This window comes from Lontra canadensis, unplaced genomic scaffold (genome assembly GCF_010015895.1).
Source record: "Lontra canadensis isolate GAN:19392208 unplaced genomic scaffold, GSC_riverotter_1.0 scaffold22, whole genome shotgun sequence".
In the NCBI taxonomy this organism is placed as follows: domain Eukaryota; kingdom Metazoa; phylum Chordata; class Mammalia; order Carnivora; family Mustelidae; genus Lontra; species Lontra canadensis.
Window position 1 is genome coordinate 11,529,188 of NW_022631016.1, and position 12,664 is coordinate 11,541,851.

The following is a 12,664-nucleotide window of genomic DNA, read 5'->3' on the forward strand; positions in this document are numbered from 1 at the left end:
GGAGTCTCCCAACCCTATTAATTACAGGTGTGTGATAAAACCCTTTCTGTAATCTCTCATGGGAGGTTCAAAGGATGAGCGCTCTTTGAGGTGAAGACACCACATTTTAAAGAAGAGTCATGCTTTTCACACAATGATCGATAAGAACAAGAATCTCTTAGATGTGGGCAGGAGGGGCTTTCGGGTTCTGGCCTTCTTACTTTCCTGATGCCCGTCTAAGCTGGGTATCCCCATTCAAGAAGCGGTGGGGAGAAGCTGAACCTCACAGAAGTGCTTTCAGTATTACCGCAATGCCGGGAAGTCAGAATTCATTTTCACATAGACTATAATTTGAAGCAATAGGTCACATTTAAATAAGGGAGTTTCGAGAAATAACCCAGCAGCTAGAGGGTTTAGCTACCAAGGCAAAGGCAAAACTTTAATGCCTCCTGTATGTTTGACAGAAAAGGAAAATGCAGTTAGAATTAGGAAACCATATAATTGGGATGTATAAATAGACTGACAGAGTTTAGAAAATCAAGAAACTAAGAGCAGTCTTAGCCGGATGCCAGATCTAAGCTTAGAGTAAAATTAGAGTGTGAAAACCGTTTGACAACTCATGAGTGTGAGCTCCACTCCTCCCAGTAACCAAAGAAGGAAAGCATCTAGAAATTGGTTTAACCACGCAGAAAGTTCCATCTATGAAATACACACGCAGCACTTGCTCAAGTTCTGTATGTATTTTATACTGACCTCTGCAGTCACTTCTGACCCAAGGCTGTGCAAATGTTTTAACGTGACTGGTTTCCACGAACCCCCAGTTTTGATGTGAAACCGCAGTCCTGGTCAGTGGACAGCCACGGCACGTGTCGAATGACTCCCCGCAGACTTTGTTTCGTTAAAAAAAAAATTCTGCCTCACTGCTAATGTTCAGATCTGAGATGAAGAAGGAGGTAATTTTATCTTTCATCCTGTCGTGTGCTCCAAATCCTAGAGCGTACACAGCGCAATGGCCCTGGAAGGAGCCTTAGGGCTAATGGCGTCAGCCTCTCGGTGTGCAGGTGACAGCGTGAGGCGGGCACAGTGTGAGAGCTCTGAGGGTCGGGCTCTAGAGCCATTTAAGCTCTCCTTAGATGGGTGAGCACCGGCTGGTCCGCGTTGCACAGAATCATTTCATGGGGGGGCTCTGTCCAGATTCGGGAAGGGCTGTAATGAGCTCCTTGGTCATCCCGGCTCTGAGTGTTTGTGCTCTCGGAACATCATCCAGCAAACTGACCACAGCCCGGCCCCAAGGAGCTGTGTGTTTGCTGCCCTGAGCCTGGTGGGGGCGGCTCGCGTTGGGGGTGTGTGGTGACAACTCACCTGCTTTGTGACGGCTGGTCCACGCTGCGGGCATTGGGGGACTCACGTGGGTGGACACCTCATACCTCCTTCGTTCCACCAGGCTGGTCTCAACTATCCCTTGGTAGCCGGTTCATCCAAACCACGGGTTCCCCGTGCTCAGGGAACCAGAGTCGGCCTGGCCGTGATGTTTCCCAAGCCAAAGGCAGCCCTTTCTCGCCCCCTGTGCACGGCTGGAGAACATCTGCCTCTGAAACCTCAGGGGCCAACCGGTCTCCCTGCACCGCGGGATTTCCACGAAGCCAGACGGGCTGGTCTGTCCCCAGTGTCCTTTAACCTAAGGACACCACTTCTACTTCGGGCTCTTGTGCGATTCTGCGGACACACAGGGCCTGTGGTGAGACTTGTTAGCGGAGGGGACTGAAGTTTTGTAACCCAGCTTCGAGGTCCCCCGTGAACACATGCCCCACGCTGTCTGTGCAGGTGCCTGACCTGACGCAGGCTTTGAGGGACCCTGGCTGGTCGTACATGAAGCAGAGGGAAAAACATTTGGGCATCACCGGGACGTGGCAAGAATGACTTAAAAATGACACGGTGACCGAGCGGCCCACCTCCCCGTGGTCTGCTTCACCCAGGCTGCTGACAGCTCCAGCCTCCCCTCGTGGGAGGAAAGTCAACTCAGAACGTCCCCTCTCCACTGTTTCCCCCTTTCGAGATAAGACAGTAAGACACACACACCCCTTTTCTGACCTCTGAGTGGAGTTGGGGTTATTTGGATTACATAATAAGATCTCACTTTGAACATTATTAGCCCAGTGAATTTGAGACCTTAAAAGGTCTTTTCAAGGGCAGGCGACAGGGCCTTTTGGTACATTTGTCTCTGGATTTCTTCTACATCCTGTTTTATGTGTGGTTTGATCAGCTGATGGATCATGTGATGTTTTGCTCCTTCAAATGACAGAAATAGAGACTCAGAATAACCACACGGACAAGCCTCTCAAATGTTTACCAAACACGTTGCTCAAAAACATGCTTTTCTACGGTTCACACGCTTTTTATGAAAGAGCCGCGGGAGGGTGGCCGCAGGGAGCCATGGGTATCCCAGAACTGGCCGCACGTGGACCGCAGAGGTCTCCGGGCTACAAGGGGCCGTGTCTGCCGAAGCCCCGTCCGCCGACAAGAGGGGCCAGACTTCGAACACAAAAAGCCCCCTTTGCTGGGCTGTGCCTCGCTTTGTTTGGAAACTTCAATTCCTATTTTTAGGGGTCAGCTCACCTGCAAAATGAGAGGCCAGAAGTCACGGCTCCTTAGAATGCAACAGCCCATGCTGTCCTGGGCATGGTTGTGCTTAGAGATTCATGGAAGTAGAAAGATTTTTAAATACAAGAACATATTTTTCAAGGTCATATCATTGAATAACAAGACTGTGAATACTTTTTCTCTTGCAACACAGCCTCTTGGGCTCTCCCACTTCAGTCTGAATTAAAGAAAGAGACTGGTCAAGAGAACTACTAAGTCTTCAAACCGTTTTGTTTCTAGACACTAAGAGTATTAAAAAAAAAAAAGTTACTTTCCTCTTCCCCCGTCTCCTCCCATAAGAAAAAAGCCCAAATGGGGAGCAATTATGGTAGGGAGCTGTTGAGTTTTTTTTCACTTGTTACTTGAAGCTATCTTTGAAGAACTTTGGTCACACTTGGGAAATGTGATGACTATCCCAGCCCGAGAGAGGTCCAGAAAAGGCTGCCCGTGAGGACTGTAGAGCTGGACCCTGGCTGGGAAGTGCCTTGGGGTTTGGAGAACTTTCAACTGGATGGAGCTTGACTCTGGTGGAGCCCCTCCCTGGCTTCCCTCCTCGTGGGCCCTGCCCTCTGCACCTCCCGAAGTTATTTATTGGTAGGACGCAAAGAATGAAAAAGTGTGTTTGCTACCATACCAAAGCTTTCCTTGGCCCCACCTGATATATCCTAAACACTGAAAGCTATTCTTTCTGAGGGTATCAGCCATTCATGGACATCTCCAAAGCCAAGCCACATGCTCAGGCCGAGCCCATGAAACAAACGCAGAACAAGAAGACCTTTGGGAGAAGGCGGACCCAACACAGGCAGCAAGGGGCCATGCCTGGCTTCCACCCCGTTTTGTAAACCAATGGCCTCCCATGCCCAGATGAAAGAATCCAGTCAGGCGAGAGGTTCTGGCCAGTAGGCAAACCTCTCAAGAGGCCCCTGAGCCTCAGGCCAATAGGTGCAGCCCTATCATGACTTTCCTGCAGCGAGTCTCGCCTGGTTCTTTCCGCTCACTTCTCGGGCATCTGATGCCCTGTGCCAGCAAGCTCTGAGTGGAAGAGAGCGCACGACACCTTCATGCGTAGAATGACCTGGCTTAGACCCTCAGTAAAAGCAAGGAGGCCTCTGTCCTGGGAAAACCTTCAGTATAGAAAGACTGCTTTGAACTGCCCCAACGCACTTCGCAGCGTTTGAAAATGGCTTTGTGCCCCTGTCGTTTCAGGTTATATTTGTCTACAAGGATCACCCAACATGGAGAAAGTCACGCTTGGTCTTTTCACGTCCTTGACCTGTGACTTTCCCAGGCACCACGCCCTTCTAATTATACCTGTCCGCTAAGCGACTGGCAAGAGAAAAGAAACCTGTGTTGGGGAAATCTTGTTTTTTTTGGCCAGCAAAGTCAAAGGTGTGGCCCTCCTTACTCTGAAAAGTGGGATGGAGCAGTGTCGTGTCCCCCTCCCCCTTCCGACCGCCCTTCCCATCTGAGGGTGCCAACACCGTGTCCTGCTTCAGAAGCTAAGGTGTGCTAACGTGTGTGTGGTAGGCCATGAATGAAGTTAGCCCACGTGGAGACTGTGTGAGGGACGGCGTACTTCAAGGCGGGAGGTATTGGACACGTCCCGCACGATGTCTGTCGTTATGGTCTGGGTGTGGGGTAGCTTCCCGTGTTCTCTGAGACAGTGGCCACATATTTATGGCCCGTCATCACCGACGGTGCCTCTGAGGTTCTAGCGACACCTTCTAGTTGTGTAATGAAGGCTCTCTAGCTGAGCTTTCCCTGACTTGGGAAGAGATGGCTTTTTCAGTTTGATCTTCACGCTCTAGCCCCACAAGCATGAGATAGTCACACATGTTAAAAAATACTGCTGTTTAATTTTCTAGTCATGTACTTTTAAAAAGCTGATACAATTAGACGTTTTCTTCCCCATCTTCTCAGATCTGCCCCTGAAACCAGCCGAGAGCTACCCATCTTAATTCCCAGCACTCATCTATATGGAGGAAAAGTCTCTCAGAGGAAGCACATGAAAATCTGTCCCCATGGTGGACACACCCAAGGTCACTTGATGTCCGGAAATGTGAATGCAGCCCTGTGATGTTCATGGCTGACTTTATGCCCTTACATTCTTTTTTTTTTTTTTAAACGAGGAACAATATGATTACACAGCACTGAAAACAATAAACACGAAAGGCTTGCCTGTTTCTTCCTTTTTTTCTTTTTTGCCCCTTCCAGTGTATATTTCCATTCCCACTGTTGTCTATGCCAGCTGACCTATTTATACCCCTGCCACCCATAATGAAAAATAGTTCTCTCATTTATTGAGCCTTACATTTATATACAAATGACAGACTCTGTAAAACTGCTGTAAATAAAATACAATGTTCATCGATACAATACGTTTCAACTGCAGGTCTGTGGAGCACACAAGCAATCACCGTATTGTATTAGAGACATTTTATTGAAAATGCGAAAATAGGAAATGTATTATAGCCTAAAATAAATTACATAACATATACAGTATATATTTATATCTTTAAAATATTTTTGTGTTTAGGTTCTTTCCGTCTAGGAATTTTGACTAAATCAAGAATTTAGTGAACTGTGTCCATAATTTTTTAAAGAAAAAACCCGCTTTCCAAAACTTAGAAAAATATACTGCACTAAATGGATCTCAAATGTGTCATTTCAGGGAATATCACATAGTGACTTTGCTATCGCTTAGAAAATGTCTTGCTTTATCGTGTGGCGTGAAATTACCTGTCCCGCGTGGTTATGACTAAGAGCAGCGGAACCAGGTAATGAATCTACTTCGAAAGTTACGATACAGCAACCTGGCATTAGAATGCTAGATTATGACTTAAAGCTTCCGTTCACTTTTTTAAAAACTAAGAATGTGAAGTTAGAACGCTCCGTTTCACTTGCTCTAGCGCCATCTTCAGGAAAGGTGAGTGAAAAACAAGCCTTCGGGGACAGTCATGCCTGAGGATGCGGACATTTGGAGATGCGCTGTCCTGACAACTTAAAAAAAAATAGCTCATGTATGTACACGGCGGGGCCTGAAAGGTGGGAGCTCGCTCAAACCTAGGAAAATGCCGGTGAGATGCTCTCGTTCAGTCCGCTACGCCCCTGGCGGCCCGAACCTTCCCACGGGAGGGCAGGCCTGGCCGTCTGTCCGGCCGTGCAGCGCGTTCACAAAGGCACCGGTCAGTGTGAACGGCCAGGCCGGCCGCCGCCCGTCGCGGACGCTCTGCCTGGGGGCGGGGGCCGTTGGTGGCCGCAGGCCGTGCGGGGTGGAAGGCCTCCGGGGCCGCGTCTCTCCGCGCAGCTGTGTTCCCGGGAAGCCAGCCAGAGGGAGCCGAGCTGTAGCGTGTGGATTGGGAAGAGAGATGCGGAGGGACAGGGTCCAGGCCGGCCCTGGGCGGGGGTGGCCGAGGGCCCGCTGGCACAGCCGCAGTCCTTTGGTTCCGAGTGGAGATTGTCCGAGGGAGGAGGAGGAGACAGGCTGTTCTAGAGGCAGCTGCGCCTTCGGGATTTCGGGGGAAGCGGGGCGTGAACTCATCGTTCTATTCGTGTGCAGGAGGTGACGGCAGAGACCGCAGTTCGGGTCCCCGCAGCCGAGTGGGCGCACCCAGTATGCCGCAGAGTCTCCGCGAGACCTTCACGGCGAGGCCTCTTCCCTGACCCAAACCCAAACCCAAACCCAAACCCCCAGCAGAAGAAAGCAAGCACGACGGGAGAGGAGATGTCGCTGCGCTGCCCCCTCGGCTGCCCTGCTGTCCCCGCGTCCGCTCGCTCCTTAGTCGTTCTCCTCTCGCATTTCCACCACGTCGGTCCCCTCCTCTGCCGGTGGTATGTCTGTCATGGCCGAGTCCTCCCCCTCGGCCGCTGTCTCGTTCTCCATCTTCTTTTTCTAAACCCAAGAAGACTCATGAGTGTGGGGCTGGGACAGGGACGCGTCACCGCAGAGCCACGAGCGGGCAGCGGCTGCCCCGCTGCAGACCTGGGTCCCGTTTCTGGTTGGGGTGATGACCCCGAGGCTGCATCTGATCGGCATATTCCTCTCTGTCTGGTTACTCGGGGGGCCCGGCGCTGTGCTGGACGCTTTGGGGGATCCTGGCTGCCTCCCCCACGCCCAGAGAGCGCAGGCAGCTGATGGGGACCTGCCTCTGCACCCCCGCCCATGGTGGCCGCACCTGCCCAGCCATCTCACCCAGCCACATGCAGACTGTGCCCCTGGGGATGAGCTTGGGCCTCTCCCCTCCAGGCCACCCCAGGTCCGCGTGTCTCTCCCACTCTGCTGGCTGGCTGTCCCAATTCCTGGTGACTGCACTGCCATTTTGCCTGCCTTGCAGTAAATACCTCTGTGCCCTGACCTCTTCTCCTTGGGGATCAGGTTCTCCAGCGCCGCCCCCCAACCCAACCTGCCATTCTTGGCTCACTGGAGACCCTGTCATTATCGACACCCTTGTATCACTGACAGGCCAGCTGCAAGGACACCGTTCTCCACCTCTTGCCACTGCCCATCCCCCCTTCCAGGCCCCTGTCCCTACAACCCATGGGCCTTCTTGTCTCCTCCCCTTCTCATCAGCTTAAATGAGATGCTCAACAGTTATAATCACTTCTGTGCCCTGTGCCTCTTTCGTTTCATCTCATTTGTAGGTAAAACCTGATATGGGTTGGGTCCAAATCTCTGCTAAGTTCAGCCCTCGCCACCCAGCTCCCGTGGCTGGGGTATCGCACTGGGGAGCCCCGGAGATCTGTCCTTGGCCCCTTCCCTTCCCTCCCCCAGCCACTCCCTGGCTAATCCTCTCCCTCCTGCTCCCTAAGCAGTCATAACCGTAGGACTATATCCCCAACAGCTAGGTAGCCCTGCAGGATAAACGAATTACGTGCCAGAGTATGTAGTGTGTGTGTGTGTGTGTGTGTGTGTGCGCGCGCGCGCGTGCTCGCGCTCGGGTGCGTGGTGAGGAGCTGAGAAGACTTCCTGAAGGGCCAGGAGATCTGGGGTTGAAGAGGGGACGGGATGTGCCGGGGCAGAATCGGGGAGGGCATCCCGACCAGCCAACATTTGCTAGACCAGTCGTCCCTCTGCAATCAAGTCCGAGTTTATAAGGACTTAGAGGACGGATAGTTTCAGCATTTTCTCACATGGTCAAAGCTTTACTTAGTTTCTACAATTTGTAGTTCTCCTGAGGAAACACTAGGATGCAGGACTGTATCCATTCTCCACCATCTCTCCTGAGCAGTTGGGCTGCCTTTTGAGACAAGGTGGGTGTCAGGAAAAAATCCACATAATGGTTGTAAGCAATAACCCACAAATAGCACACTAAGGTGTCCCCTTGCTATTGAACCTGACCTAGGACTGAGCAACTTCTGGCCACGAGGGTTCCTCACACGCAGGAGGGGCCCTGAGTTCTGGTGAGCAGCGTGGGTCCAGCTGAGGTGGGCTGTGTGTCTGTGACTGTGGGCTCCCCCCCTCGCCCCCCCGCTCCACTGCGGCTGCCTCCTGCCATGGGCCCTCAGGGAGCCACTCAGGGGTCCCTGCACCTGGGGAGGCTCCACGCCAGCACAGGTGTGCAGGTCTGGGACAGGCTCACCTGTTTCCGATAGACGTAGCACGCGGCTATGGCGACCATGGTGGATTCTCCCACGAACCCTGCCAGGAGGGAGCCCACACCCAGAGTGGCTCCGTGTACCCTGGGGATGAGAACACAAAGGCCATTGATCTGTTAAAGCCGTGCCAAGGCACAGGTAGAGCGGAAGCCCAGGAAAGGTGCAGACAAGAGAGGAACCAATTGCCCCCGAGCTCTGCGGGTAAGGGCTGCACCTGATACACGCTCCCCCCCACCCCCCGCATGGGGAGGGGACCTGGAGCTCCAAGGTGAGCTATCCCCCACTTCCCGTCCAGGTCTTGGCCCCACACTGCTGGCTGGGCCGTGGGCCATGTCCCCCTCACTCGTGAGCCCACAGCCCTTCCTGCCCTCATCTCTGTGCAGAGACGGGAGCTCTGAGGGTGGGGGTCATGATGTCCTTCCTCCTTTGTGTTTCCCCTTCCCGCGCCTGCCGCCCGTAGCAGGTGCTCAGTGAATAGGGTGTATGGGCTTGACCTCGAAAGGATGCTTCTAGAATGTTGCTGAGCTACCCTCCACCTACTGCCTGGGCAGAGAAAAGGTGTCACACTGCATTTCTAATTCTGGGTGTGCCTGGGGATGGGACATGAAGGTCAGAAGAGGCAGAAGGACCCTCAGCCCCGGGCCCCTCCTCCCACCCCGCCCCGAGACATACCCCAGGTAGGGCAGGACCACGAGGCTGGTGATGAGGACAATGATCCGAAGCACGGAGCTGGGGGCCAGCACGAAGGTCTTCTTCAGAGTCATCAGCCACCCGGTGAGATGCGCCCTCACAGTGACTGAGGGGACAGTAGAGGTCTGGTCAGCGACGCCCTGCTTCTCCTAGTCCTCAAGCTCTCCCCCATGCCTCGCCAGCCCACCCGAGCTCGTGGGGTGGCTGCGTGCAGACCCAGGCCTTGCTGCTGCAGCCCTGGGCTGGCCACCGCATCTTCCAGCTCCTGACCCTGCTCCCGGGCCTGTGACAGCCCTGTCCCTTCTGGGCTCCCACCTCACTGCAGCCCTTTGCCTCCAGACAGAGGGTTGCCGGCAGCTGCCTTTCTCCACTGTGACTGCCGTCCTTCTTCCGCGGGACCCGGCCTGGCCCTGGGACAGTCCTGCCCACCCTGCCCCTGCCGCAGCCCCCATCCTGCCCCAGCCTGGCTTCAAGCTCTGATCTCTCCTCCTCAGCAGAGAAAACACAGAGAAAAGCCACAATTTGCCATAGGTCCAGTTGGACTGTGGGTGAGGAGGGAAGCAGGACCAGAAGGCCTGTCTTCCTGGGGGTGGGGGGACATGGAGACTAGAGTGGGGAGAGGGAACGACGGGGCTTCCCTAGTTCCTTCCCAGCCACCCCGGACCGCTGGCACCCTGCTCATCTCCTCTCCTTCCCTAATGGCCACCCCGCCTCCATCACTACTCACAAGGGCCTCGCCCTGTATTCCCCTACAGGCTGCCTGTCCATCCCGGGAAGTGTGGGGGCAGAACGGGATGCCCGGTTGGGGCATGGACGAGGGCTCTGGGCGCAGACACGCCTGTCAGGAGGAAGTGCCTGATGTTCAGACCTGATGGGCAACCGCAAGGGGCTGTTGGAAGCTATGGCTTAGTCCTCCCAGGGTAGCAAAGCCAGGCAGAGTCCTGGGGTAAAAATGCATGCCCAGGGTACATTTGGAGGAAGACATTCTTGTCTTCCTCATCTCCGGGGGGCCCTGCCCGCCCAGGGTGGAAGCCTTGTGTTTATGAGGCACAGACACACACTTGGGCTTGGGCGAGGCAGAGGGTGGGGCACACACTGGAAGGCTCCGCCACTTGGCCTGAACCCTGCAGGCTGCAAAGACAGGTGGGGTGTGATGGCTGGCCTGGCGCCCTCCATGTGACAGAGACAGAAGGGAGTCCAGGGACTAAAAACCAGTCCAGTCCCAGCAGGATTTGTCTGGGACTCCCACCCCGCAACCAACTGAATCCGGGAAAGGAGCAGCACATGCCTTCATCGCCAGCAGGGGGCAGCCTTGCTCCAGGTGGGGTCACCCTCCACAGTGTGGCTTGCCAGCCCGGTGTCCCCTTGACAAAGACCAGACACCACCCCGTGGCCACGATCTTCCACACCTCCGTTTCTTCCACAGCTGGGAAGGTGACACCTGAGAGACCAGCCTCCAGAAAGGCTCAGTATCCAAGAGCAGGGGAGGGATGGGCTCTGATCCAATGCAGGGATGGCACCAGTGGCCCTGGCCTCCTCTAGCTCTGCAGCCCATTTCTTTCTTCCTTCCTTCCTTCCTTCCTTCCTTCCTTCCTTCCTTCCTTCCTTCCTTCCTTTCTTTAAGATTTTATCTGTGGCCCATTTCTTAACTGTGGCTTTGTCCCTTCTGCCTTCTCAGCTGAATGATTTAGTGGATTATTTGGGCATTAATTTTTTTTTTAAGATTTTATTTTTAAGTCATCTCTACATCCACTATGGGACTCGAACTCACAACCTTGAGATCAAGAGTGGCAAGTTCTGTCTGAGCCAGCCAGGCACCCCTGGGCAATACGTTTTTGGAATAAGTAATGACATGCACTTGGCATAGAACTGAAAAGGGAGGGAATGCAATACAGAGATCTTTCTCCCAGGCCTGACTCCCCAGCCCCTGGTCCTGCTTTCCAGAGGCAATCACGGGTACCAGTTTGGTGAACTGCTTCCAGGAACAGTAAGTGGACACCCAAGCACTTACCATGAACTTGACACACACGGACAAGCATGCGTGGTATGATTGTTACAGAAAAAGCAGCATGCTAATCAACGATTCTGCAGCCTGCTTTTCTCATTTAATAAAGAACAGCCTCACCCCCGTATTGTAAACCACCTCCTACAGAATCAGCTTGGGAATTTTCAGCCTGGCTTATTTTTGACTATGGACATTTTTCTCTCTGGCCATATGCCGTCTGGCCTCAGCCCTGCCCCCAGAGCCTTAAGTCCAGCAGTGTTTTTCTGTCTTTGCATATCTGCAGGTTTTAGCAGCCTTTCTGCCTTTTTGTTTATGTTATCTTTTAAATAGCATATTATAAAACTGACTTTGGAGCATACAGATCTAAGAATTTTAACACACGCACAGATCTGTGTAGCCATCGCCACGACCAGGGCACGGAACAGTTCCACGGCCCCCCTTAAACTCACGCTGTCCCTTTGGGTGTGCTTTCTTTTTACCACGTCTGCGACCTTGTCCTTGAAGGAACAAATCATGTCTGTGCGATGTGTTTCTTGACCTTGCAGCCCACTGGATGACATGTTTGCCCCTTTCCGATCCACTGTGACATTTTACCGTGTCGGTTTGGGACATCACCGCAAACATTTCTGAAGAAAGAAGACCGCATCGGGCACGCGGTGAGACAGGAATTTTCCTTTCATTCTGTCTTTACCTGGAACCGGGAAGAAGGAGAAGATGCGCAGGGGAATGACGCAGAGCTCTGCAAAGGCGAAGTCCACGCCGATGATGTCGATCAGAATTTTCTCAGAAACGTTGGGCGTCCAGAACATCACGAAACAGAGCTGGGGGCAGAAAGGACAGGCAGCGAGGTCATTAGTAGGAGCGTACACGAGTGAACCCACATCAAAGCCGGTGTCTCGTGACCCCGCGGAGTTGGAAGGAGGGCAGGGGGGCCAGCCCATCAGTCCTCCAACTGCCGCCCTCCGGCCATGTTCTCACCTTCGACACAGCCCCATTTGGCACAGGTGCCCCAAAGGGACCCCCGGAGGGACCCCTGCGGCGGGTGGGTGGCGGGCTAGTGAGGGAGACCAGCTGCTCTCACGGAAGGCGTAACTAGATTGCTAAGCGGCCCGGTGAGCCCAGGGTGAGTGTGCTGAGTCATGGGATTTTTACGCTTTCCCCCAAGACTGGGAAGTGACCCGAAAGCATCTGGCATCTACATCTGCACGCGCAGGGCGACCCCGAACCAGAGCACCTAATGGAAAAGGAAACAGTGAGACTAACACTGATGATGGGTTTGGGATCTTTTCAAGGTCTGGTTTAGAGAATGAGAGGCAACAGCCACAGAATGTGCACCTTTGGAGAGCAGGTGGACAAGGAGGGCACGGATTTCACAGAACCCCTCCCCAACAAAATGGCAGGGGGTAGGGGTGGGGACTGAGTTGTCTCCAGCCCTTCTTCGCCTCACCCTGTCAGGAAATGTGGCAACAGGCCCTTCTGGAAGTGGGGGTGAGGGCGGGGCCAATAGCAGGCCGGTGGAAAGTCTAGTTAGTGAGCAGCTTGGGCACAGTTGCGTCTGCACAGCTGGTGAGTGTGGCCCTGACCTTGGGAGGGCCCTGGAATGTCATCTCTGCGGTGGAGGACAGTTGCTGCCCAGAAACGGGGAATTAAGGGAAGGATGATGTCAAAGGTCCTGTCTTTTTCCTCTGATCAGCTCCCGGAACACAGGAAACCAGCTGCATCCCTCCCGGGGAGAAGACCCAGGATTCTGGAGGC

At 53.7% G+C, this 12,664-nt stretch overlaps 1 protein-coding gene across 1 annotated transcript in view; it reads right to left on the reverse strand.

Moving 5' to 3' along the window:
• Positions 1 to 4,455: 4,455 nt before the first annotated feature.
• ANKH (ANKH inorganic pyrophosphate transport regulator) overlaps positions 4,456 to 12,664 on the reverse strand; it is a 129,316-nt gene continuing 121,107 nt past the window's right edge. Inside the window, exons 9-12 of the mRNA XM_032861888.1 lie at positions 11,601 to 11,730; positions 8,887 to 9,010; positions 8,199 to 8,298; positions 4,456 to 6,511 (exon numbers count right to left, since the gene is read on the reverse strand). Coding sequence (XP_032717779.1) covers positions 6,398 to 6,511; positions 8,199 to 8,298; positions 8,887 to 9,010; positions 11,601 to 11,730 — 468 coding nt within the window. The 3' untranslated portion in view covers positions 4,456 to 6,397. The remainder of the gene's footprint in view (positions 6,512 to 8,198; positions 8,299 to 8,886; positions 9,011 to 11,600; positions 11,731 to 12,664) is intronic.